Source organism: Lepidochelys kempii, chromosome 18 (assembly GCF_965140285.1).
Source record: "Lepidochelys kempii isolate rLepKem1 chromosome 18, rLepKem1.hap1, whole genome shotgun sequence".
Classification (NCBI taxonomy): Eukaryota; Metazoa; Chordata; order Testudines; family Cheloniidae; genus Lepidochelys; species Lepidochelys kempii.
In genome coordinates, this window is record NC_136397.1 from 8,766,587 (window position 1) to 8,793,574 (window position 26,988).

Sequence of the window (26,988 nt, forward strand, 5' to 3'; positions counted from 1 at the left end):
TATCTGAGCACCTCACACTCATGAATGTTTATTAGCTGTGCCTGGTGAGCTAAAGGAAGTGGCTGAACTGAAGTAGTGAAGTGCTTCTCTACGTGGGCACACTCAGGAACATGAATCCAAATTAAAAGTGGATTAGCTGAACTGTATTAAACCCCTGAATTCACTTTGGTGAATTAAACTAAACCAGATTAAGAGCACCTAAATTCTGAATGAGAGCATCCACATGTGGTTTAATGTGCCTGAACTAATCCTTTTTAAATTCACACCTTCAGCTAATTCAGATTAACTTTCCTGAGTGTCCCCATGTAGCCAAACTCCACTGATTTGCCCCAGAGCGCACACACCACCTGTGTTTGACCCAAGCATTGAACACAGATTTCCTGATCTTAATCCAGAGTCCTAACCATTAGGCAACCCTTCCTTTCATTCAGGAACCTTTTGCAGCTTCATCAAAGCGCTGCATGCAGCAGGAGCTGAGCGTGAGATAGGTTAGTGGCATCCCTGCAAGCTAGCCTGTAATGAGTCTTGAAAGAGACAAAGCCGTCAAGCTGTTAGCTGGCTCAGGATCCCGGCTGGCTCAGGAGTCTGCAAGAGACCTTATTAGTGTGGTCACTGGCATGCCATAGCAAGTTACGGGGATGGAGAAATTACTTTTCACAGCACTGAGAAACCAGCGGGAAAAAAATAACCCAACCAATTCTCTCCAGACGTGTATCAATAGAGAGGAATCCAGGCAGCTGGGAGCAATGAGTTTTTATGCACAGCCGGGGTTCTGACGACAATCTGGTAATCCAACAGCAGGCTGCAGAGTTCAGCTGCGGTCATATCACAGGCACGGTTCCTTGGCCACGAGTTCTTTGCTGCGGGCCGTGCTTGCCAACCGGCCCTCTTTTTGCCTTAAAGAAATACAGGCTTTGGGTTCTGGGTTTGTACAGCGCCTAGTGCAATGAAGTCCCGGCCCATGACTGAGGCTCCTAGGGGCTACCATGCCACAGATAAATAACAATAGTAACAATGGTCAAGGTGGAAAAAACAAGTCACAGGGTTAAAGCATCCCTGGGCAGAGCTGGCTGGGTGCAGGCATGATGCCCTCTTGAGCGGTGGTGTCCTAGCAGGGTTTCCACAACTCCAGGGGCTCTGACATCTGGTCCCAGTGGGAGCTGCTAGGTGCTGAGAGTCTGGCCCTAGACGGGTAGATAACGATCATGTATACGCCAGCGGTGTCTAGAGGGCCCAGCTGAGAACAGGCCCCATTGTGCTAGGTGCTGCACTAGGAGACTCGAATCGCTCATACAGGGGAAAAGCGAGCGACTAGCCCAGAGTCACTCCAAAGGGCAGTGGGAGAGCTGGGCTGAAAACCTAGATTAGCAGCTTATGCCTCCCGTGCCATATCCACTGGACCATGCTGCCGCCTCGTGAGCCAGCCCTTATTTCGGTGTCTCCGTGGGAGCAGGGCTCAGGGAACAACCCTAGGAGTGTAGGACTGGAAGGGACCTCCTGTCCCCCTTTCATCCTGTCCAGTCCCGGCTATCACAGGCAACCCATCAGCTAATCCCTTTTGTCAATTGAATTTGTAAATTCAAGCTCCGTCTTCAAACTAGTTGTGTTCTTTGCCTCTACTCCTCCTCTGGGGCTGTTCCAGAATCTCCAGCCTCTGATGGTTAGAAACCTTCTTCTGATTTCCAGGCTAAGTCGATTCAAGGCCAGTTTAACCCCATTTGTTTTGTGCTGACCCTGTCCTTAGAGTTCAGCTGCTCTGCCATGCAATTGTTTAGAATCCATTTCGCTTTCAGCATGAGAGCACAGCTGCTGGGTAATCACTGAATCCAGTACCAGGAAAGCCTGTTTGGACTGAATGTTATTTCAAAGAACCAGAGGAAACATTTCTCATCACTCTAGGCCTAATAAAGCTTCCCAATGAGCCCAGAATTTGGGGCTTCCCTTTCCTTTCCTTCTTAGCCACTACAAAATCAAGTCATTGTGGAACCTAGTGGCACACGCTTGCTTTGGATGCATGAAGCAGCCACGTAGATATCCACCCCGTGCACACACATTTGTGTTTTAAATGCACACGGGAACTCGTGTGCAAAACTGTGAGTTTTGAGGCTGTGTGTAAAGAGTAGCCTGCTCTATATGCTCGGATGTTCACACGTGGAACTTGTGGGTGAGTGTGCGTTAGCGGTCCCCGCTCTGTGCTGATCCACAGGGGAGAGGAGGTGTTTCAGCTGCCAGCTGTACAGACCTGGCACTTTGTCCAAGCTATAGCCCCTCGTGTTCAGGAGGTTCCTGGTTCAGTCCTCTGTGGGTGGGCCAAGAAGTTTTCCACGTGTCTTCTGTGTGTTGGAGAGTACCCCCCTACCCCAAAGCATCACTTATGTCCTGCTTCATCTTCTTTTAATGGGCTTACCTGTGGAATAGTTTGATTTTGTGGTACCTGCACTTACCGCCAACAGATCTTTCTGGCAGAAAATTCCCAACCAGCTCTACCTCATTCCTCCCAATAGCGTCCAAAGTGATGCCCAGACCCCTGTGCCAGCCCTCTGCCCTGGGTGAATTTCTCCCTGGGGCACATCCTCTGTATCTCCACGTGCTTTATGCTTAGCTGTGCACTCTTGTATATGGATACTGTGTCCATGCGTGCATCCACTCTGTGTGTGTGTCCCATGGGCCTGTGCCCTCTGTCTATCTGGGCTGAGTGTGTGTGTGCAGGGTCTATGTGTGGGGAGTGTGAATGCCCTGGTCAAAATTCTGGGAGATTCCTCGGCGTCAACAGAACATTGTAGGGTTGGGTCTATTGCTAGAGAATCCTACAGTGGTTTTTAACACGGATGGTTGTTTGTACTAAGGGTGTGCATGTGTGGGGTGTGTGGGTGTGTGTGTGCGCGCACGTACACGCATAGACCTGGGTTGTACTCTGTGTGTACCGAATGTGCATCCGATGAAGTGAGCTGTAGCTCACGAAAGCTGATGCTCAAATAGATTGGTTAGTCTCTAAGGTGCCACAAGTCCTCCTTTTCTTCAAGCACAGTGTGTTCTCTGTGGTGTCTCTGGGGTACATGTGCCATTCTCTGCATGCATGTGCTTCCTGTGTGACCAGGAAGGTGCGGAGCTCTGGAAACCTGTCCTGTATGGACGGCTCCATGCCTGTATCCATGCCTTGGCGGGGGTGTTCTCGGGGCGGGGGGGGCGTGTGTGTGTGTGAATGTTCTGTGCTGAGTGTATGACTGTACTTTGCTCTGTGTGCTTATACTGTGTGTGTGTGTGTGTGTGAATGTACTGTGTTCTCTCTCTGTGTGTGTGCGTGTGTGTGTGTGTGAATGTACTGTTCTCTGCATGTGTATGCATGAGTGAAGGAAGGTACTATGCTCTGTGTGTGTGTGCCTGTGAATGTGCTCTGTGTGTGTGAATGTTCTGTGTTCTCTGTGAGTGTGTGTGCGTGCCTGTGTGAATATACTGTGTGTGAATGTTCTGTGTGTGTGTGTGTGAATGTACTGTGTTCTGTGTGTGTGTGTGTGTGTGTGTGAATGTTCTGTGTTCTCTGTGAGTGTGTGTGCGTGCCTGTGTGAATATACTGTGTGTGAATGTTCTGTGTGTGTGTGTGTGAATGTACTGTGTTCTGTGTGTGTGTGTGTGTGTGTGTGAATGTTCTGTGTTCTCTGTGAGTGTGCGTGTGTGTGTGTGAATGTACTGTGTTCTCTGCGTGTGTGTGTGCGTGTGTGTGAATGTACTGTGTTCTCTGTGTGTGTGTGCGCGCGCGTGTGTGAATGTACTCTGTGTGTGTGTGAATGTTCTATGTTCTCTGTGAGTGTGTGTGCGTGCCTGTGTGAATATACTGTGTGTGAATGTTCTCTGTGTGTGTGTGAATGTACTGTGTTCTCTGTGTGTGTGTGCGCGAATGTACTGTGTTCTCTCTGTGTGTGTGCGAATGTACTGTGTTCTCTGAGTGTGTGTGTGCGTGTGTGTGTGAATGTACTGTGTTCTCTCTGAGTGTGTGTGTGAATGTACTGTGTTCTCTGTGTGTGTGTGTGCACGCGTGTGTGTGAATGTACTCTGTGTGTGTGTGAATGTTCTGTGTGTGTGAATGTACTGTGTTCTCTGTGAGTGTGTGTGCGTGCCTGTGTGAATATACTGTGTGTGAATGTTCTGTGTGTGTGTGTGAATGTACTGTGTTCTCTGTGTGTGTGTGTGTGCGCGCGTGTGTGAATGTACTCTGTGTGTGTGTGTGAATGTACTGTGTTCTCTCTGAGTGTGTGTGTGTGTGTGTGAATGTACTGTGTTCTCTGTGTGTGTGTGTGTGTGCGCGCGTGTGTGAATGTACTCTGTGTGTGTGTGTGAATGTACTGTGTTCTCTCTGAGTGTGTGTGTGTGTGTGTGAATGTACTGTGTTCTCTGTGTGTGTGCAGACATACACATTACTCTGCGTGTGCATTCTGAAGGCAATTTTCCATACACTTAGTAAAACACTGCACGTAGTTTTAAATGACCCATCACAATATTATAAAACGGGAAGCGTGTTCTGTTTTTACCACAGTGCAGTCCCCTCTGTTTCAGTACAACTACGCCAAACTCCCAGCACACTATGGGACAGCTTTCCTTCTGCATATGAAAAGCCCAGGGTCCTTGGCAGTACTGCCCCCCCCCAGTCCCCCAACATCTGGAAGAGTCCTCTTCTCTCCGCATGCCCTATAGAGCAGTGGGGACTGAAGCAGAGAGCTCATGGATTAATTAAACTGCAACATTGACACCGGTGCTGCTCTTTAGCTGCCTCTGACATCGGGCTTGTCAAACTGGTCTGTGTCGGGGCAAGGCAGCCCTACTCCAGTGAGTGAAAAGAAGCCATTGGACAGGACAAGAGAGGGTTGATGCATCGCACGTGCCATCTGCACTCCTTCCGGCAGCCTGATAGACTGTGACAAACTGAGTTCCTGCAGGGGGGTTGTCTGCCACAGCCCATTAAGAGAATAAGACCTTCAAATCCTGCCTGGCTCCTTCCAAAATGTCTCAAGGCGAGAAGGGATGGCGGGGAAGGTCACGCCAAGGGGGACACGGAGCCATTCCCAGCCTTCTTGGGGCACTGCTGGGATCCCTTTCCCCCAATCCCAGAAAAGAGTGCCCTTGGGATTGAGGAGCAAAGCGGGGGAGGTGCTGGCACCAGGGGGCTCTTGGCTACAGGGGGAGTCACAGGCTGCCTTCCCGCTGTCGCGGTCCCTGTATGCCATGGTGGGCTCAGCAACCCCGCCACCCGGTCCGCAAGCAGCTTTGAGGTGCCAGGACAATGTCTGACCATGTGGGGTTGAGCTCGGAGTGAGGGCAGCATCGTGCGCCCAGGTCGATAAACTAAAAATCGGGACAGTCCCGATTTTATCAGGACGTCTGGTCGCCCTCGGCGGCACTAAGGTCTGCTTGTTCACCATCTTCTTTGATTCAATCCATCCACCGCTTCCTTGGCTTTCCTAGGGGTCTCTTCCCTACTTCCCTGTCCTGCCATGTCCTTCTCCAGGTCCCCTTCATTCATCCTCTGTAGGTGTCCGAACCAGGAAGGTCATGGACTTTGACTTCTATCCTAATGCTTCCATTTCAAAATCTCTCTCTTCGTATAACTCATCTTGAGGACCAGTAGGCATGGGACCTGACATCTCTTTATTGCACCATCTGGCACTGCGGGGCACACCATTGCTCTGTGTGGGTGGGCTTTCAGTCTCGGTGGCCTACGCTTGTCAAACACCTACCCCGAGATGTTATTCCAGCACTTCCCAGCCTGGACTGCATCTCAAGTTCAAGCTCGCCTTCTTCTGTGCCCAGCTGCCAAAGTACTTGAACTGGTCAGGCTGCTATAATCTCACTCCATTGATCTCTATGGCCATTTTCCCTGTGGCACCTCGACTTACCCACATGATCTGTCGTCGTCATTTTCATTTTCATCCTGCGCCTGCTTGGCTGGTGTCATAAATATCAAGGGAAGGGTAAATCCCTTTAAAATCCCTCCTGGCCAGAGGAAAAATCCTTTCACCTGTAAAGGGTTAAGAAGCTAGGATAACCTCGTTGGCACCTGACCAAAATGACCAATGAGGAGACAAGATACTTTCAAAAGCTGGGAGGAGGGAGAAAAACAAAGGGTCTGTGTCTGTCTGTGTGGTGCTTTTGCCGGGGACAGAACAGGAATGGAGTCTTAGCATTTAGTAAGTAATCTAGCTGGATATGCGTTAGATTATGATTTCTTTAAATGGCTGAGAAATTAAGCTGTGCTGAAAGGAATGGATATTCCTGTCTTTGTGTCTTTTTGTAACTTAAGGTTTTGCCTAGAGGGATTCTCTATGTTTTGAATCTAATTACTCTGTAAGGTATTTACCATCCTGATTTTACAGAGGTGATTCTTTTTACTTCTATTAAAATTCTCCTTTTCAGAAACTGAATGTTTTTTCATTGTTCTTAAGATCCAAGGGTTTGGGTCTGTGGTCACCTATGCAAATTGGTGAGGATTTTTACCAAACCTTCCCCAGGAAGTGGGGTGCAAGGGTTGGGAGGATTTTGGGGGGAAAGACATTTCCAAACAACGCTTTCCTAATAAAAAATAAACCCAGATAAACGTTTGATGGTGGCAATGGAAGTCCAAGGGCAAAGGATAAAATAGTTTGTACCTTGGGGAAGTTTTAACCTAAGCTGGTAAAAGTAAGCTTAGGAGGTTTTCATGCAGGAGGTAAGCTTAGGAGGTTTTCATGTACCCTAGAGTTCAGAGTGGGGAAGGAACCTTGACAGCTGGTCATACCACTGCTTTGCTGTTGTGTCTAGGCCTTCCTTTGAGGATGCCCTGATTGCTGTGTCATCTGCATGTAGCAGCCTCTCTTCTTTTCCCATAGGGACGCAGTTCATCAACATGATAAACAGCAATGGACTGAGGGCCAGCCCTCGATGCAATCCAACTTTCACTGCAAGGAGGCTTGTCGTTCCAAAGTGTGGTTGGATCACTGTTTTACATGTTCTATATAGTGCATACACTGGGGTTATTAAATCCTCAGATCCTCCATATTTCTTCATCACTGGGGCAAGCATCCTTCTGTCCACCCGATCGGATGCTGTCCTAGCTCGAAGCTGTCCTGGTCGTGCTCCGGCCGTTTCTCTAACCCTCATCAAATGATCAACACTGGTGTCTGTGGTTCCTTGTCCTTTCCTAAAGCCCGGCTGTTCTTGTTCAAGGAGGGGCTCCACTATTCCCCTAATCCTAGCATCAAATATAGGCCCCGGTATCTTCATCCCATGCCCAACTGGGCATCCAGTCCGGCTCCCATTTCAGTCAATGGGAACATGATCCCTGTCTTCAGTGGGAGGAAGACCAGCCCCTCAACTGCCTGATGTTTAACCAAGCTCCATGCTGTGTTGCAGCCCTGCCCCCCTGTAGCTCCCCCTGCTTGCCCTGCATGGTGGGGAGAGGAGGCCGGGCCTGCTGGCAGTCTTTAGACAGAGCAGGGCGCACTCCCCAGCTCTGTCGGCCCCTCTGCAATGCTGGCAGAGTGCTGATCAGGGCACTCAGCAGGAGCTCTGCCATTGGCTCAGCTGGGGCAGGCTGTGCTGCAAATTGCTTTTCCAGTCCTGAGTATCACAGAGACCGCTCAGGATGCCCACGAACATCTCAGCTCCATTCCCAGCCCTGCCGTGTTGTCCGTCAGGCCACTTGCTGTTCCAGCAAACCCTTCTCCAGGATGCTCGAGCCACCGGTGGGGACTGGCTGGTGGCCTGGAGTTTCTGAGGTTGGAGTAGTAAATACAACTTTAGTTGTGACATTTGCTGTCCCAGCTGTCTCGCCCTGGCCGGATCTGGGGTCCAACTCATCCGTCCCACTGCACTGCTCCATTGACTCATCTGACCTGCACCCACTTCCACCAGGGCCGAATGTTCACCCTGAGGTCCCCGCTCTCTCTCACCCACTCTCCTTTGGGGGGCCCACCTAGGTTTCAAGAGGAGGCTGTTCCCCTAGTTGTACTGTATCTTCCTAGGTTCCTGCTGGGACAGCTGGAGCTGGTCCTGGTCTGGTGAGAGTTATATAAACCTTGTAGCAAAGACTTTTCTGCCGAGTTATACCAGAGCCACGCCACTGACTTCATTGGACATTGGGGAGCATTTGGCTCTTTGAATCATAAGAGCTTGGTGATATTAATCAGGGATATATGAAGATGTATCAGGTGGCTCCTTTGGGTGTGACTTTTACTACATCCAGTTATTTTATTAACAGGGAGATCTACAGAAGAACGACCCGAATCCCCCCACCCACACTCCTCATCTCACCCCCTGCCAAGATGTGCAACTGGAAATTCACTCCTGGGTCTACGAGGACCAAGGAGAAGTGGAAATGTCCTCCCAGAAAAGTGAGAGAATCGGGAGGTCAAGGGGAACATGTAACTTCAGGAGTGCTCAGCAAAATGTTTCATCCGAAACTTTGGTTCATCTAAAAATGCAGATTCAGGTCGACGGAAATTTGCAAATATGTATCAATTTCGTTGAAATGTTTCAGTCCAAAAAAAAAAAAACCCAAAAAAACCCCAACAACTCCCAAAAGAACTTTTTAAAAAAATCAAATTGATCCATTTTGACTTTTTGGAAGTAAAGCGTTTGATTTTTTCTATTTGAAAATTGAAATTGAAACAAAACATTCAGTCTGCCTTAAAACTAAATTCTAAAAAATGTTTTGGTTGCCCCTCCCCGCCCAAAATTAAAAAAAAATCATTGTGTCAACCCAAACCAATTTTTAATTAAAAAATATAAATATATTTTTAACAATTTTTTTAAAAAAGGTTCTGTCAAGGTTCCTTCCCCACTCTGAACGCTAGAGTACAGATGTGGGGACCTGCATGAAAAACCTCCTAAGCTTATCTTTACCAGCTTAGGTCAAAACTTCCCCAAGGTACAAAATATTCCACCCTTTGTCCTTGGATTGGCCGCTACCACCACCAAACAAATACTGGTTACTGGGGAAGAGCTGTTTGGAAACGTCTTTCCCCCCAAAATACTTCCCAAAACCTTGCACCCCACTTCCTGGACAAGGTTTGGTAAAAAGCCTCACCAATTTGTCTAGGTGACCACAGACCCAGACCCTTGGATCTTAAGAACAATGAACAATCCTCCCAACACTTGCACCCCCCTTTTTTGGGAAATGTTGGATAAAAAGCCTCACCAATTTGCATAGGTGACCACAGACCCAAACCCTTGGATCTGAGAACAATGAAAAAGCATTCAGTTTTCTTACAAGAAGACTTTTAATAGAAATAGAAGTAAATAGAAGGAAAGAAATCACCTCTGTAAAATCAGGATGGTAGATACCTTACAGGGTAATTAGATTCAAAACATAGAGAATCCCTCTAGGCAAAACCTTATGTTACAAAAATGATACACGGACAGAAATAGTTATTCTATTCAGCACAATTCTTTTCTCAGCCATTTAAAGAAATCATAATCTAACACGTACCTAGCTAGATTACTTACTAAAAGTTCTAAGACTCCATTCCTGGTCTATCCCTGGCAGAAACAGCATATAGACCGACAGAGACCCTGTCTCTGTTTTTTTCCCTCCTCCCAGCTTTTGAAAGTATCTTGTCTCCTCATTGGTCATTTTGGTCAGGTGCCAGCGAGGTTACCTTAACTTCTTAACCCTTTACAGGTGAGAGGAGCTTTCCCCGGGCCAGGAGGGATTTCAAAGGGGTTTACCCTTCCCTTTATATTTTGCAAGTGAATCAAAAGTGTGGTTATTTTCACAGCTCTGCCTTTCAGAAGCACCAGATCAGACAGGCTACAAAGTCACTCAGCTCTGACATCTGTTGGGTCTGGAGTATGGCTCAGAAGCAGCTCGTCCGTGCCATAAGGCTGTACCAGCTAGGCTATTTCAAGCTGCTGCTTTGTTCGCCAGAATCTCAGCTTCCATTTAAAAACAAATTAAGTTTGTAGCTGCTCTGGTTGCAGTCAGAACCTCAAAAATGTGAATGGAGCATGTAACAGATGCAGGATTGAGTCTGCAGGGAGCCTGGGACAGTCGCTCGGAGAGGTATGAACTCAGCTGTTCATCTCACGGAAGGGTTGGTTAGCTTCAGTGCCCAGCGATGATCATTCAAATGGTACCAGTGTTAACTATTTAATTCCTCTTGTGAGAATGGAGAGGAAGCATCATGGATCTGCATGTCTACTGTGAGCAATGTTTCCTTTTGGTGCCAGTAGTGAGTGGCATTTGGAAGTCCAGGAAGGAGCCAGCAAAGCCTATAGGCATAGCCAGACCCTGCCGAGGGACAGCCAAGCCCAGTGGTGCTCAGAGAAAATGCAAGATCCTGATTGGAGCAGCTGCCCAATCTGTGAGTGGCGTCTCATTCTGGTGACTCACATGGGTGGAGCTTATCTATGGGGTGGAGCTTAGGAGTGTATCACGCCTCCCTCTTTGGACTGGAGTAAAAGCCAATCAAGAGCCGAGAGGCAGGTTGCAAAACTAACAAGCGAGGGTGAGAGACTTAACTCAGCTGGATGAAGCTGCAGCTGCACAAGCTGGGAAAGAAAGAATGCTGGGTCTGGCTTCTTCCTCTCTACCTCCACCTGCCAGCGTTCACCAGCAGGGGATCAGGCTTTCACCAGGATCAGAGAGGGGGCCAAGCTGAAAAATTCGTATTCTGGACCAAACTGGCCCAGAGTCCGGGAGGAAGCTAAGGCTTTGCTTTGCGCCCATCTCTGATGGGCATAAATGGCCATTTGCTGATCCTATCCAGGGGACCAGACACGGTTGCTAGCTGCTCATGGATGCAGTAGCCTTTACAAATGATCCCTTTAGTGGACGTAGCATATGCTACCCATACCCTTCTTTTCTGAGTCAGAAATTCCTCTATCAGAGACCTCTTCAACCCTCACTTTTCTTCTTCTCCCCTCTCTCCACTCACCGAAGGTTGGCTAGAAACTCCGATCCGAACCCACCAATGGGTCTCCTAGATTGGCACCTCATAAAGGTGCCCCCCATTCCTGCTCTTGGAATGATGCCAGGGCCTGGCATCCTGGGAGCAGATAAGAGCTGGTGAAGAGATGAAACCTAGGACCCCCACATGGAAGCAGTAACTACACGGGGTCAATGAACCAGCTCTTATCTTCCCCTTCCACCCAAACTTATCGTTGCGTCAGCCACGTTCATTGCTGTATCTATCAAGGATTAAAAAAACGAAAAGAAGTGACTCGTGCAATAAGGTTATCAGTCTTTTTTTCCCGGGAAACTGATATGGGTGGATGATTTGATGCACTGGCGGCGGTTCTGAAAATTACACACCATTCTTCCAGCAAAGCTCTCACCTTTGACTGCTGTAATATCTCTTTGACCATGCAAGTAATTTTCAGGCGTCACTTAGCAGGCAAGCAAAGCATGAATGCCAGGAGAAGGACCCAATCTGTACGGCAGCCCAATGATGAGCTGCAACGATGGAGGAGAGACTGAGTAATCTGTTGTCGCTCACTTATATTTATTGATGTCTCCATTTAATTAACAGTGGGGAAGGTGGGGAAGCAGGAGAAGAGGTGGGAGGGGCAAGAGCGGTGGTAACGATTTTAGCTGCGGGATCAAACAGTCTGGTCTTGGACAAACAAATCAAACGCTCCATTTCTTTGCAAGCCACGTCTGCTGCTGCCGGTGGGAGGTGAAAGGGTTTGGGTTTTTTTTCTGTAGCATCAGCTGCAGCAGTCGGCGAATGTGTTTCTGCTCACGGCCTCGTTACACCCAATCTGCTTTATGCTAAAGAGTCGCTGTCAAGGTAGCTAGGCCTCCGAATGCACCTACTTTGGCAGCTGGCCCACATCAGTGCAGATGTTACCTGAAGCAGCCCAGCCCTGAGTCGTAGGGGGGTCATTTCACATTGGTCTTAGTGAGAGCAGCACGTTTAAAGGGGCAGTGCCTAAAGAGCAGGTTTCAGCTGAACAAACCGGGCTGGAAGGGAGTTTAGATCAGGGGCCAGATTCTGCTTGGTGGCATGGAGTAAATGCAGAGCAACTCCACCAAAGCCAACGGTCATAGATCATAGAATATCAGGTTTGGAAGGGACTTCAGGAGGTCATCTAGTCCAACCCCCTGCTCAAAGCAGGACCAATCCCCACTTTTTGCCCCAGATCCCTAAATGGCCCCCTCAAGGATTGAACTCACAGCCCTGGGTTTAGCAGGCCAATGCTCAAACCACTGAGCTATTCCTGCCTCCCCCTCCCCGCCCCAACCCCCCGGCCTTGCTTTGGATTTACACCAGTGTCACTTAGCGGAAAATTTGTCCTCTGCAATGTTTGTTGAGGCCCTTCTCCATTGCCTAAGAGGGTCGGAGGGTTCTCAGATACTATGGTGAGGAGAGCCGTATAAGGATGGGTGGATGGACAGGCAGACAGAGAGACAGATCCTCTTCCATGGGTGGTGGGTATCATAGGCTAGGGGAGGCTGTGCCTTTGCAAATAGCCAGGCGTGGCCCTGCCCATGGTCCACCCCCAGGTCCCCTCCTGCTTCCTGCTCTGTGGCTCCCCAGGGCTGTGGTCCCACCTCAGGCTGGGGAGGTGTGGCCCGCCCTTCTGGCGCTCTGGGGCTGGGGGGCTGGGGCCACGCAGCCTGCCCTCCCGGTGTTCCAGGGCTGGGGGCACTGGGGCCGTGTGGCCTGCCCTCCTGGTGCTCCGGAGCTGGGGTGCTAGCCTGGGGCTGGCAGCCACAGTGAGGGACTCTGGGCTCTGGTGGGGGGGCACGGAAGGGGCGGGGCCTTGGGTGGAAGGGGTGGGGCTGGGGGCTCGCCTCCCTCAGCCAGAAGTTCACATGCCACCCATAGCCTCTTCTCCAAGGAATCCTCCCCGAAGGCCTCCACAAAACCACGCCTCGTCATCTGCTCTCATTCAGCATGGACAGGTGAGTTCTGGGAGCGACAGCCAGACCGTTTGGGCCGGGGTGCTCTTCCCACACAGGCCACTCACTTATCATTGACTGAGATGGTGTGACTGGATGGGCTTTCCTGGTACCTGGCCCAGACTGGGGCTTGGCTGGGAGCGACCATTCGAAGCTCAGTGCAGACGAGACGGGCGTAATGCTAGCAGAAGGGATTTGATAGTAATGCTAGGTATGGGCCCAGTGGTTGGTACTGATGGGGTTTGTTCTCCCTTTGTCCAAGAGGTTTGCCATTCGGGGCTGTTCTTGGATACCCCATCTCTGGAGTCCCAGACAGAGGCGCATGGCCGGGGCCCCAGCCTCCATGTGGCTTTGCAGTCTGACCTCCCCATTGATCCTGCCTAAATGCAAGGTACTGTTGTCATTGGGCGAGATCCTCCACTGGTGTAAGTCAGCGTAGCTCCATTCAGCCACACTGATTTACACCAGCTGAGGAATCCGGGCCATTCAAAACAACCTACCTTCACTGTTCGATCCCACCTCTGGGGCAGGCTGTTGGCCTTCGCCGTTGTTGCCGGACAGGTCAGCGTGTGTGCAGGATCTCCCAGCCTACTCCCTGCAGCGGGATGCCTAGAGCGAAGGGGGGGCATCGCGGTGGATATCAGGGAGTGGGAGGACGTGGATCAGAGCGGAGAAGGAGGGTGCTGGGGGTGGCACGCAGCTCTCAGTGTCTCAGTAATCCTCGCTGGTGGGAGAGGAAGGGCAGGCGGGGTAAAGCGTTTGACAGTTTAATGGGGGGTTGTAGGATGAGCTGTTCTTTGGAGTCCCTTGGATGTGCTCTTTAAGCCGGTGCTAGGAAGCAGGATGGGAAACTGATCTTACGCAGGGTTGCTCAGCTACAGCGCAGCCTGGCAGTGGGTAGGCGGGGGCCCGAGCACAGGTGTGTTCATTGGCAGGGCCTGTGGAGAACAGCAGCTGGCACCCTGGGGCACCCTGGGGCACAGGTTGGATCCTGTGGGTTGCAGTGGGTAGGCACGCTAGGGCACAGGTCGGACCAGCGGGGCTGAATGACCGCAGCGAGCACGGGCAGTGGTGCAGATCTCTTCCCAGCCACTGGCAGGCACGAGCGGATCACATCTAGTGGGTATATGGGTGCAGCTCATTGATGGTGCCTACTGATCCCCCAGGCAGCGTTCGTTGGCAGCCTCTTCTCATCACAGCAGATGAAGACAGTGGCAAAGGACAGTTCAGCCACTGCAGGGACATCCTGGGCTGCTCACTGCTGGCGGAGTTTCCTTAGCTGGCTGGCTGGCTGGCTGTTTCCTGGGACCCCTGGGCACAGGTGGGCTTGACTCCCCCGTTATCCTGTGTCCAGGCACAGGGCCCTACTGTAGCAATGTCTCTGCCTACCCGTGCCTTTCGGGCCATTTATAGCTCAGAATCACTGGAACCAGGCGTGTGGAACTGTAGCTGTCATCAGAGACAACTTCAGCCCTGCATAGTAGCAAGGAGCCCGACAATACCGGAGACATGACAGCTGATCTCTGTTGCGACGCTTATCTCCACACAAGTGGAGATGGGATAACTCAGCCACGGCTACGTCACTCAAGAGCTGTCCGCGCTCAGGGAGATAAATGTCGCGGCAGAGAGATCCGCCTCATCTTATCAAAGGCTCTTCGGCGCAGAATGCAGAGTGTTGTATTCGGAGTCAGGTTCGTGCTCGGCGTAACATGACCGAGTTACACCTGAGACGGGTTTGCTGCTGCGTGTCTGATCCTCCTCTGCTCCCCGACATAACACTAGGAATATGGGGCCAGATCCTCAGTCGATGTAAATGGGCATAGATCAGAGCTCTGCTCACTTCACTGATTTATACCAGCTGGGATCTGGCCCATGGAATTTCTTCTAGCAGATCCATTGCAGTATCTTTGGTCCAGCAGTGGCCAGTGCTTGGTGCTTTATAAGAAGGCAGCTGCCCCTCCGTGCCCCCGGCCCCGCATCAAGCCCCTGATCTTTAAGGGGTAGATAAGAGGTGCACTTGCTTTCTGTAAAATCTCATTGGTTGGGTTTTGCAATTTGCAACCCCGCCACCCCAAACCAAGGATGGTTTGTCCCAACTGGACCCCTCCCCGCCAAAGTTGATGGGACTAAAGGAGGTCTGGATGGTTCCAATCTTAGCCTCTCTCTAGCTGAGCCCTGCCGTGGAAGGTTGTGCACCTGGGCACTACGTAAGGCCTGGGGGAGGTCCCGTCGGGAGAGCTGGGGTTTTATTCACGTGCACCCCAGGAGGTACAGGTGAATGGGTGATGGAACACAGAACGCTTTTCCCATTCCCCTTGCTATGGAGCCGGAGCCGGCTAGGGATGCAGGCTCTGCATGGCTCTCAGGCTGGCATCTGCCCTCATTTATGCCCGTGCATCGCCACTGGCTTCAGCCAGGTACTTCGGCCAGGCACGGCCCTGCCGTGGGCACCGAGAGCAGAGCGCTGCCCAACAGACGGCTCGGCTCGGCTCGGCTCAGGCTGTCATGTTGCCATGGGAACCACGACAGGGAGAGTTTGCTGCGAAGCCGTCAAACGTGCAGCATTGCAGGTGAGCACTCAGGAGTCAGGTGGGCGCAGGGGTCTCGGCTGAAGCCAGCTGGCCTGCCCTGGGGGCTCCTCCAGGCTGTGCCTGCTGCTGTCTGAGCGACCGGAGCGGCTTTTTTAAGCTCTGGCAGTAACGGCTCATGCACTGAGATCCGTGGCTCCGTCCTCGCTGTTCACAATCCGCTTGGTGAAACTATGCAACCGCCACAAGACCTGACCGCTCTGGGAAGCCTGGGCATAAGAGAAAAGGGCGCACAGGACCGAGAAGGAAGAGGCTGTGACTAGCCCAAATCAAAACTGCTTGTACAAGGAGTTCTCACAGCCACAAGACAGATCCTCTGCCCTGGCATATATAGCATCTCTTTCTTTTTGGCCATGCCGAACCCTTGGGTGACTGCCTCTCCTTTTGCCACCAAGGAAAAGTTCACGAGGCTGTAGCTGCATCCTCCGTGCTCACCCCAGCCCAGCAGGCCGCTGCATTCATGCAAAAGCTGGAAAAGGGACTGGTCAGAGCCAACCGCAGCTCATCCGGTGTGTGACAGGATGGTGGATTTTGCCACTTACGCGGAAGTCACGGGGGACGGGTCAAAGCACGGAGCGACAAGAAACGCCGCCACCAGGTTGTGACCTGGAGCAGCGGAACTCCATGGAGCAGAACGGTCCCTTTGATCAAAGTTCCTCAAAGCAGTGTGAGTTTTTAACCCTACCCTGGGACTAGCTGTGGATCAGAGCCATTCCCAGCCTCCCAGGGAAAACGCGGCTTAATCTGGGTGTGCGAAAGCCAGGCAGCCACCTTAGCTGGCTATGCAGCGCGGGCAGCCTAAGATGGGATGCCTCCCCCAGTCTGAAAAATACCACAGGGCTAGATTTTGGCTTTGCCTCACTTGGCTAAGCCAGGGAGTAAGCTCCACCTCACCCCCCAAACACACGTCCCTGATGAGCTGAGTAAGACCTACCCAGGCCTCGTGGCATGAAATGCAGCAGATGCTCCTGGCTGCAGGCAAGTGGGCAGGGATGGAGCAGACAGGGGCAGAGAGTGGGTGGAATCTCTGCTCCCCTCTACACACCGGCCAGAGTAGCTGGCCAGGTGCACGGAGAGGAGGAAGCTCTATCCTTTCCAGAAAGCTTCCTGGAGTTACTCCCTGGGTTGAGCAGTATATGCACCATCCCTTGCTCAAGGCTGTGCATTGAAAGCACCATCTAGCCTGCAGTCACTAGTCTTAGTGTGTCAGCTCAGAGCGCACGGGTTGGGCAATCGTCCCATCACCGTGCTGCGCCACTAAGGGCCAAACCCAGGGGCGGCGACTCTGAACCCCCCCCCCCGCCCCCGTGCCTGTGAAATGTAATGTGCCCCCCCATGCAATTTGCCATTTTGCTCTTTGGCAATTGTCACTTTTCCATCAAAAATAAATAAAAAAGACAACCTTACAAATGACTCCTGAGTATTCTGTATGGCTACTGCTTGCCATTCGCACCTGTCACCGGGCACGCTGACCATGTAGCCTGCAGAGCTACTGTGTGATGCGTATATAACACACTAAGTAAGCGTCCTGCTGCAGTGACTGGTCAACATCAAGGGTAAGAGCCTACTACCGCTACCAGCGAGTGGAGTTACTCCTATAGCACAAGTGATAGGGGGCCACATTTTTAGGGCTGAAAATGATGAACCCTGTTGATGACCCTTGAGGGGTCTGTTGTTTGTATACCGCTCTTTGCTCTGCCCAGCCACCTCGTGCTCTGTCCAGGTATTCCATGTAACCATGGGATGCTCCGTACTGCTACCATGTGCACAGTGATCACCATACACCTCATGCTTCATGCACTCGTGCACACTATCATGCTGCTTAGTGCTCCAGGCAGTCACTGCATGCTCTGTAATGCATCACATGCTCCCTGCAGCTGAGAATTCAGTGGCTCGTTGGTATCTCTCCCTGTTTGTCTCCAACCAGCCAATGCTACGTTGAGCAGAGGATTCAAAGCCTCCAGCCAGGGTGGCTTTGGACTAGTTGGGTCCTTCAGCCAAGCCCACTACAGAATGAGCTGTCAGGAGAGCTGCACACTATGGGGATTTCAAAAGAGTGGCTTCCTCGTAACACTCTGTGACGTACCCCATCTCTGCGGGGCTTGGGGCGCGGTTTGCTAGCCTGTCAGCATCCTGCTTTCCTAAACCCTCTCTGCTGGGATCCTTGAGATCCCGATCCACCCCTCGCAGGGGACCCAGATGAGACAGGGCACCAGCTGTCTCTGCCAAGAGCAGATCTCCCCGATTGGCTCCCAGCGTTGCTGGCGTGAGTGGGGCAGAGCGAAAGCAAAATGCCAGGTCAATGGAGAAGCGAGAGTAACCGGAGGGGAGTCAGGAGGGGATCTTGCCTCTGGCAACACAAAGGGGCAGGAGGTTAACAGCTTCTCGGCACTGTGGAAATAATTGTTTTTTTGACAGAAATACAATTTTCACTGTGATTTATAAATAATGCATGGTGCAGGCTTCAGCCTCGGGCAGTCCTTAGCTCAGTTCTGATTCCTTAAATGCTTCTTTCTTTCTCTCTCTCACTCTCTTTCTTTTTATTGGTATTATTTCAGTTGTGTGTCAGCTCCTTGTGTGTGTGTTTTGCTCAGCTGAGGGTGTGCATTAAGGAGGGATGTGTGTTTGGCGGGCCGGGGGGTGTCTTTTGGTGACTTGAGGGATGTGGGCCTTGTGTGTTTGTGCTTGGGTTGTTGAGGGATATTGTGGGAGGAATAATGGGGTGTGTGTGTGTGTGTGTGTTCGGTTTGTGAATGTGGTGGTGTTATTAGGGGCACGTGTATATATACTTTGGTGGAGGTGTGTATTTTTGAGACACGTCTCTGTGTGTTGTGGTTGTTAAGGCAGGAGGTTGTGGGTGGGGCATGTGCATTGTGGTGTGTGCTGGGATTATTTAGGGATGTTTGTGGAGGCTGCGTGTATCTTTTTTGTGTTGGAGAATGTGTCCTGTGGGAGGTGCTTGTGCGATTGGGAATTGCTGAGGCCTGTGGTGGGGTTAGTTGTGGCTTTTTGTGCGTGAGCTTGGCATGTGTATGTCGAGGTGAGTGCTGGTGTTTAGAAGCGTGTGTGTGTGTGTGTGTTTTGGGATTGTTGGGGATGAGTGTGAGGGGGGTCATTTGTGTGTGGCCGTGTGTGGGAGACCGGGTTGTTTACTGATGTATGGGGGCGTGGTGGGGAACGTGTGCGCTGTGGAGAATACATGGGTGTTGTGGAATTACTGAGAGACGTGCATGGGTCTTTGTGCATGCAGATTGTGGCTGTGGGGGGGGGGGGATGCGTGTGTGTGTCGGGGTTGTGTTTGTGTTGGCAGATGTGTACGCTGGGGGAGATAGTCTGTGATTTTGGCCCAGGCTAATCAGTCCTCCACCGTAATGAAACAGCCCCATCCCGGCCTCCAGTGCCCGGCCCCACAGCCCCGAATTATCTCCTCTTTCAGAACGAGCGAGAGGCACCTGGGCTGGCAGTGCGGGAAGCAGGAGCTCCTGAGCCTGCAGACTTTAAATATATGTCGCTTCACTCAGAAGCCAACCCCAGGGCTCAAATAAAGGGGTACAAATCGGGTTAATCTCTGGAGATAGACTGTTTTGTATGCACCTTTTCATAGGAACTTATTAGCTGGCTTTTCTCCCCCGAGGAACAGGCCATTCCGAAGTGGGGTTCATCCCACTTTTCTTTCTTCTTTTTTTAAGCTCCTTGTTCTCGGTGACTTTGGGGAGTTGCGCCAGGGAGTGCAGAAGTGATGTTAATTGATGCTGGCCATGGGGTGGCCAGAGCACAGCATTGCATATCCACCTCCAGCCAAAACTCCGGCCGCCCCACGTGCACCTCCCCAGCTCTGCCAGTCCTACCCCCTTTCCCCTGTGCACCCCCGCAGTGTAGTTCAATCCCTGTCGGGCAGTGCTTCTGTGCCTTGATCTAGACCTGCAACATCACTTGCTGTTCCAGTCCCATGCATCTGCCCAATGCCCCCCAGTGCAGGCTGGCAGCACCCTGTTATCCGACACCTCACCCCTGCCAGCTCTGCCCCTTTTTAATCAGCATCCTTGCACCTTGTTGGAATCTCAGCCCAAGGGTGGAGGATTAGCTAGGCCATGGGAGCTGAACTCCCCACCTGGCCATGAGAGGTGACTGCTCCAGGATCGAGGTACGTTGGCTGGGCGGCTTGGAGTAATTTACGCTGCCCCTGCCGTGGCTATTTCTACTCTGGGGATAAATAGGATCGACGGAGCCCAGGGAATGTGCTGGCAAACAGGAGGGGTAAATCTGCCAGTGGATGTTTGTCGTCCCGGGCTGTCCGGCTGTGCTGTTTCGCAACTGAGCTCTCCAAACTCATAGCCCAGCTCCCCAGCCTGCCTTTCAGCTTTGGCCAGGCTCCCCTTGGGACCTGCAAGGCTGCATGGCTTAGAGAACAGGGTGCTGGACAGGGACTCAGGAGACTGGGCCCTATTCCCAGCTCTGTGATTGGCCTGCTGAGTGCCACTGGGCAAGTCTGTTTGTCTCTCTATGCCTCGGTTTCCCCATGTGTATAATAGGAATAGTTTGTAAGCGCTTCCAGGCAGGGACCATTTTGCCCATGCAGGGCCCAGCGTAATGGGGGAACAGCCTTAGGTTCTACCACAGTACAACTGCCTATTCACATGACAAGCCATCCTTTCACTGAGATCTGGGACCACAAATGTTACTGTTTGAGCCTGTTTTTGATGAAAGCATTTGCAAAGTCCTTTATTAATGCGAGTGAAGAGGTGCAAACCCCTCCTCCCCCAACCTGTTACCCCTCGAGCTCATGGCAGTGCCACTCTGTTTTAATGTGGAATTCAGAAGCGACTCTAATCAGCTCAGTGAAATCCTCCCTGAAAAGGAATACCTCCAGCACCGAGCTCTGGAGTGCATGCATGCCTGGCCTCTGTTAGTGGGATAGCGAGCGCGTTGGAATGGTGTGTAATACAGGAATGTAATTTAAACAGCTTGAGCAAAACACGCAAGCTGTTTTCACTCCCTGCCACTATTCCGCTTTGTAGCAGCCGCGGGATTGGGCTGTAAGTGGGATATCAAGTTTATTGCAGCTATTTCCAACCTGTAATTGGTTTTGTGGAACACAAAGAGAAAGAGAGGAGAGTAGCTTTGCAAGGCAGCTGCTGGGAGAACGGGAGGCTCGTGGTGTTTTGTTCTGTTTGTTTGCACAGGCCAAGTGAAAATCACCGTCCAGTTTGCTTGTTGCATTGACAGACCTAAGTGCATTTACCGCGCTTCCGTCCTCCAACTTCAAACGCAGTGATGGGAGGGAGCCTGGAAAGAATCAATGAGACGATTTGGGCAAAGCCCAGCCGGCATGGAAACGAGCAACAGAGGGACAATAGGTGGATGCAACAACAACAAAAAAAGAGACGCTTAAGTAGCGTCACGTTGGGATTGTGGGTGTGGTACCGTGGCGGTGGGCGGGGAGGAAAGTTCCAATGCGGCAGCCTGCTGCCGGCGAGCGGCAAGGATGTGGGGTTTCCTACAGCACAGGGCGTATGCGGCGATATTGTGCAGGGAGGCCGTGCCATCGGAGGATGCAAATTACATGCATCCGCAGAGGCACAGTGGTGCATGTGGCGATATTCTGCAGGGAGGCCGTGCCGTCGCAGGATGCAAGTCCCACTGATCAGCACTTTACTGTAGGCGGATTAGGCGTATATAGATTATATTGACTTGTTGCAGCACATTTGCTTCAGGGCGAAGACCGTGTTTTGAGCATGCCGATGATGCTAATTTGCTGCAGGCTACCGCCGTACACCGTGGAGCTCCTGTGTTGGGGTTCAGACGCTGGGGACTCGCCAGAGCACGAGGCCTCCTGCTGCAGCATTGCAGCCTGGAAATGGTGGCCGGGGGATGCAGAATAGACTGATTGGCCCATCGTGCGAATCAGACAGGAGGTCAAGGGCCAGCTCTGGCTCTTAGACTGGGGTTTGCTTTTGTTGTCGTATCCTCCCCGAAACCATTCTACTTGGAGAGTTCTCCAAAGGGAGATGAGCTGCAGAATCAGATTTAGCTCTGCAAGCAGGGCTACAGATCCCGGTGGACGGGAGATGCTGCCAGCTGCGTTTGTCCCAGCGGCCAGCAATGCCCCAAAACACCTCCGCCCAGGATCTCATTCCGTGTGGGCACCAGGGGCTCATGGTTCCAATGCCGTTTCGGCAACTGGCATTTCCTCCTTCTCTTTCCGGTGTAACTAGGGGAGACGGTGACAGGAGACTAAGCTCCCCGACCACATCCCTCTATCCTCACTCATGTATCCAGGAGGAGGAAAACCCTTGGGCTGCTCCCATACCACGTGGCCCAGGGCTAGCAGAGACAATAAAGCCAGCTGTGGATGATACCAACTGGGTTCACGATTGGTGCTGCATCGAGTCCTGCGGTTTCAGAAGCTGGGGTTCCAGCAGGCCTCGTTGCGGAGTGCAGGTCCCCCCCTCCTGCCCTCTGTGAGTTTTGCTGAATTTGGAATTCCCCAGAACCCCAAGAGGACGAAGCAGCCCAGCCTAGTGAGTGGGACGCTGATGGAGGAGTCGAGAGACCTGGCTTCTATTCCTGGCTGCGGGTGACGTTGGGCGAGTCATTTCCTGTCCCGCCCTTCATCTGTCGTATCTATTTAGATTGTCAGCACCCAGTGGGACTTGCAGCGGCCCTGGGGCCATCAATAGCACACATGTGCCCGAAGTTTGCCTGCCTGAAGGGGCAAGCGAAGGCATTAACTGCACTACGTCCTCATTTAACAAGCCGGAGTCACGTCTACTACAACCAGGCCTCTCCAAGCCGTGAGCATGCTCAGCGAGGTGGGGCTTGGCAGGGCGAGGCTACCAGACTGAACACTGAACCAACAGCTGCTCTGACGTTTCAAGACTAGGGAAAGCAAGCGTCAAGGCGCGAGGGAAGGTGCCCAGGAATCAGCGCTAGCCTCCCGATCCTCCCCGCCCCTTCATCCCCCCGGCATGCAGTGACATGATGGAAAATCCAAAGTTCCACCCGTTAATTGCACAACAATGGGCAGCTAACGCTATTATCGGAATACTGCCAGCTCCTGTCTTGGCAAATATAACTTTATTAGGGGAGAATAAACAAGAGGAGAGTTCATTGCTGGCTGTGGGAAAGGTACTCAGAGCTCCGGAGAGGGCTGCGGGTGTTGTCAAGGAGTGTCGTGCTTCATTCGGATTATATATTGCTCAATAGCACCTAGAGGCCTTAGCTGGGGTTAGGCACCAAACATTGTGCAAGGTGCTGTACAAACACAGGGTAGGACAGCCACTTCCCCAAAGAGCTTCCCAAGGAGACAAGAGGTGGGAGGATAATTATCCCCATTGTACAGATGCGGGGACTGATGCCCAGAGAGACTCAGGCCCAGATCCACAAAAGCGATTTAGGCTCCTAAATTCCAGTGAGATCAATAGAAGTTCTCTGCCTCAGTAGCTTTGCGGATCTGGGCCTAAGTGACTGACCCAGGGTCACCCAGCGAGTCTGTGGCAGAGCTGGAAATTGTATCGAGATCTGCTGAGTCCCTGTCCAGTCCATTAACCACAGGCTCAGAGTGGTGACTGCAGGCTGAGTGGCAGGAGGCTCCCATGGGCGCTTGGGCACTGAGGTTGTGAGAAAGTGATTAACCTCTGAAGCCCTGCACGGTCTGTTGGGTGTACCTGGAGTGGCCAGCAGGGATGTCCTTGCAGCATTGTACCTGCTGCCTCCCTGCCCACCTCAGGTGCTCCTGCTGGAGCACACAGCAGGGCAGTGGTCTGAGCCCTGGTCCTGGCGAGGGCACATGCCAGAGATCCAAGCCCACCTGCAAGAAACCTGTCCTGAGGCACATTCAAGAGAAAACCTGAGGCAGCGAGCCCACGCCTGGGTCGGCTGACTCGGGCTTGTGGGACTTGCGCCAGCAGGCTAAATGTAGCCATGTGGACGTTCCTGGTTGCAGCGTTTCAGAGCCTGGCTCCAGCACGAGCAGGAACATCTACGCTGCTCTTTCTAGCCCTGCTGCCCGAGCCTGAGTTGGCTGACCTGGGCTCTGAGACTCACGGCAGCGGGTTTAATTGCCCTGAGTCCCCTCCTCTGGGCTTCCCCAAAGAGACAAGCCAATGGTCCCCCAGGGAGTCTGTAGCAGAGGCAGGAATTGAACCCGGGTCACCCAAGTCACAACCCATATAACAGTGTCTAGGTGTAAATCAACCCATCTCCCCCCTCGGGTGTTTGTAACCTGCAGCTCTTCTCATGACCAGCATTGCATATGTTGTAACTTGGAGCCAGAGCTGGCCCGGAAACTGCCCCCTGGCTCCCCCCATCTGAACTGCCCCACACTTTGGGAGAGTCCAGAGCTGGAGCTGCACTTCTGGGGCTACAGGGAGTTATGGGGAGAGTATTTTCAGCCCAGTTCTCCCCCACACTGGCTTGGGCCCTGATTCAAGGTGGCCCTGTAATTGACCCCAGGCATTGCAGGGCATTCCTGTGCGTGCTGGGTGAGAACCCTTTCCTCAAGATATCGGGGAGGGCGCTCTGGGTAGCACAGAGGCAAACACTGTCGGGGTTCCCAGTATTGGGCTCAACAGAAATAAAGGGGGTAAATACCCAGACACAAGGGCTTCAGTGGTTACAATACAGAGCCGGCTAGCTACCCAGCCACCATTGCCTTGGCATGATGGAGCCCTCGACTGGCGGCTGGATGGGTTGGATAACCCTGTGCCCTCCACTGCCTGCCTAGATCGGTTGCCCCCAGCTGAGCCTGGGTGGCGGGAAGGGTCTCCACCAATGGAACCGGCCGGTTTGTTCCAGTGCGTAAGCACGTGGCTAATTCCAAGCACATGGGTCATTCCGCTGACGTCAACGCCGCGTCCCCCTGGGACTCAGCTGTGGAAATCAATGGGACTATCCGTGTGCTGGTGCTTAAGTCGCTGGCTAAATCGGCGCATGGAAGATCCAGAGTTCACGGGAATCAAGTGGAAAGTTTCCCGTTAATTTTAATAGGCCTCCATGATGCCACTAGAGAGCTCTGAGACACGCACATCCCAAAAGGGGCAGGTTAAAAGGGGCGGGCTGGGGGTGGATTTATGCCTGAAATAAGGCCTGCAGATACTCGCATGTGCAGACACTGGCTTATCTCTGAAATAATCCCAATGACTTGAAAACCCACGGTGATACTCAACGAAAGAGCCACTACTAGGTTCCTGGCTCTGTTAGCAACTGTAAAACTTCCTCGTTATCGCTGGCCCAGAGCAGGTTCACTGGCTTGGTCCAAAAAAAAAAAATGTAAATAAAGGTGAGGGTGAATTGGACATATCCTTGAAAACTTCCCCTTCTACCCCAAAGAACCGGAGTTTTATGGCTTGGATCATCCTTTTTGCAGTTCTTTATCTTGTGTATATGTGAGTATGTATTGTCTTTGTAATAAAAACCCTCAGCCTAGGCAAATAAATTTGAAGAGACAGTTTTACTGACAGCTTTTCTCCTCCTCTGTGTAATAAAAAAAAAAATGGAGTGAAATTTGAGATAGGAATGGTAGTGCAGGCTGCGTTTTAAGAGCAAGATAAAGGAGCCATACCTGGCGGGAGGAGAAAGGCGGATGCAAGCAGAAAGCCCAACGTGCAAGTGCCTTCCTGCTTTGCTCTCTCCTCTTCTAATCCTCTTCCCCGCCCCGAGCCCAAACACGGTGCACAGAAGTAAAATGAAGAGGGGCTGTGTCATTGATAGATGGAGTTCATAGCCGCAGGGTGTTGACTCAGTAAGCTGCAGCTGGAGTTAAAACCAAAAAACAGGATGCACTTGAAACGTTTTATGAGCATTTAGTACCCAACCCTACAAGATAAGGGTAATCAAATCTCAGGCTTCAGGGCACAGTTGATTGCCTGTCGGGGTCAGGAAGGAAGTTTCCCCTCCTCTATAGCAATTGGGCCAGCTGCATTATGGGAGATAGATGGGCTGCCTTCTTTCGAAGCACTCAGGCATGTGCTTGGGCTGATTTGAAAATGGAATATTACTGATGCTCTTCATCTGTGCATTGATCATCACCATTATCAGTACATTTATTGACCATCCAGAGCTCCCTGATGACCTCCTAGCCCCTTCCTCAAATTCCCAACAAGCTTCTCCCTGTGGTTTTATTTTGTTGCTGTCTTGGTGTAGCCATCCCTTCACTCTCATGTCCATAAACTCCTTGTCTGGAAGTGGGCACCATCACTTTTGACCCTGATGGTTTTTATTCTACCATACGAGCTGTGGGCGAGGAGACCAGTCAGAGGAAAGGTGTGGGAGCCTGGGTTGTGTTGGGCAGAGTTGTGTGAATAACTGATGGCTTTGTTCTGAAAAGTCAACACCAAATATTAGGTTTGGGTTGACCCAAAACAAAATTTCTTTGAAATTTTCAGTGAACCAAAAAGTTAGGGGTGGAGGGAAGATTTCATGTCAAAAGAAATGTTTCATGTGACCCCAAACAAAACGTTGCATTTCATTTTCCTGCTTTTTTCCTCCTGTTTTCAGTGGAATTGAAGTAAATACTGAAAAGAGGTGTTTCGACTTGAATTGTTTTTTGGGGGGAGGTCTGACAAACAATTTAACACAGATCTGCAAAATATTTTGGTTGAACTAAATCTGCATTTTTGGTGGGGAAAAAAAGTTCCGGCCAAAATAGGCTGCCCAGCTCCCACGCTGGATTCTCGATCAACCTGAGCCACTGTCAATCAACTCCAGGACGTCACAAACCTCACTGCGAGGCAAATGCTGCCCACCACCTGAGCTGAATTACAGACCCCAGACCTGCCACTGTTTACTAGGCAGCCTTTGCGTAATTCAGAGCGAAACATATTTGCCATCCAGGCAAAGCCCTTGCTGCAAAATTCCTTGAGGCAGCATGACCAGACTCCCAGAACCGCTCTGTGGCAGTAGCTTTGTGTTTATAATGTCATTCTTTGTGATGTACATGGCTGACTCCTTCTCCCATGTATTTGCAAAGTGCTGCTCCTGGCTTTTATGAGCTCCATTTGTGCAAGCAGTTCCCATATAAGCCACTGAATGACTCTGAAATAGCTTCAAGGTGCCAGGAGCGCTTTATTCCCTTAGCACGTTTACTTCTTTGTTTTAAATAGAGATGAGCCCGACGTGCACAATTTGGATCCAGGTCTAGGCCTTGAACAGCTCAGCATCCAGGAGCTGCATGGTGATTTTGGCCCTTTTTAGAGATGAACACCTCTTGTGAAATTCATATCGGGGATATGGATTCCAAATGGATCGGACTTGAATCTGGATTCCTGATATTCTCAAAGTGTTTGGATCTGAGGGTCCTAGTTTGGGTCCTTCTCTAATTTTCAAAGGGGCCAAGTGAGAAATACAAGCTCTACGAAGAAATGGAAGAGCTAGTTAGAGCTTTAGTGGAATTTTAAAGTCGTGCAGCGGACATTTCACTGGTAGGTCCTTTAGTTAAGTGCATCTTTCTGGCTTGCTGAGATGTACAGAAAGAAGCCACATACGCAACAGACCCCCTTTGTGTTTAAAGGATACAGATCCACCTTT

The 26,988-nt window shown here is 51.4% G+C and overlaps 1 protein-coding gene across 3 annotated transcripts in view; it reads left to right on the forward strand.

The window, feature by feature from the left end:
- Positions 1 to 26,988, forward strand: part of IGSF21 (immunoglobin superfamily member 21) — a 265,009-nt gene that overhangs the window by 129,565 nt on the left and 108,456 nt on the right. Inside the window, exon 3 of one of the 3 annotated variants that reach the window (XM_073316766.2) lies at positions 8,228 to 8,360. The exons of the other annotated variants lie outside the window; for them this stretch is intronic. Coding sequence (XP_073172867.1) covers positions 8,292 to 8,360 — 69 coding nt within the window. The 5' untranslated portion in view covers positions 8,228 to 8,291. The remainder of the gene's footprint in view (positions 1 to 8,227; positions 8,361 to 26,988) is intronic. 3 annotated transcript variants of the gene reach the window in all.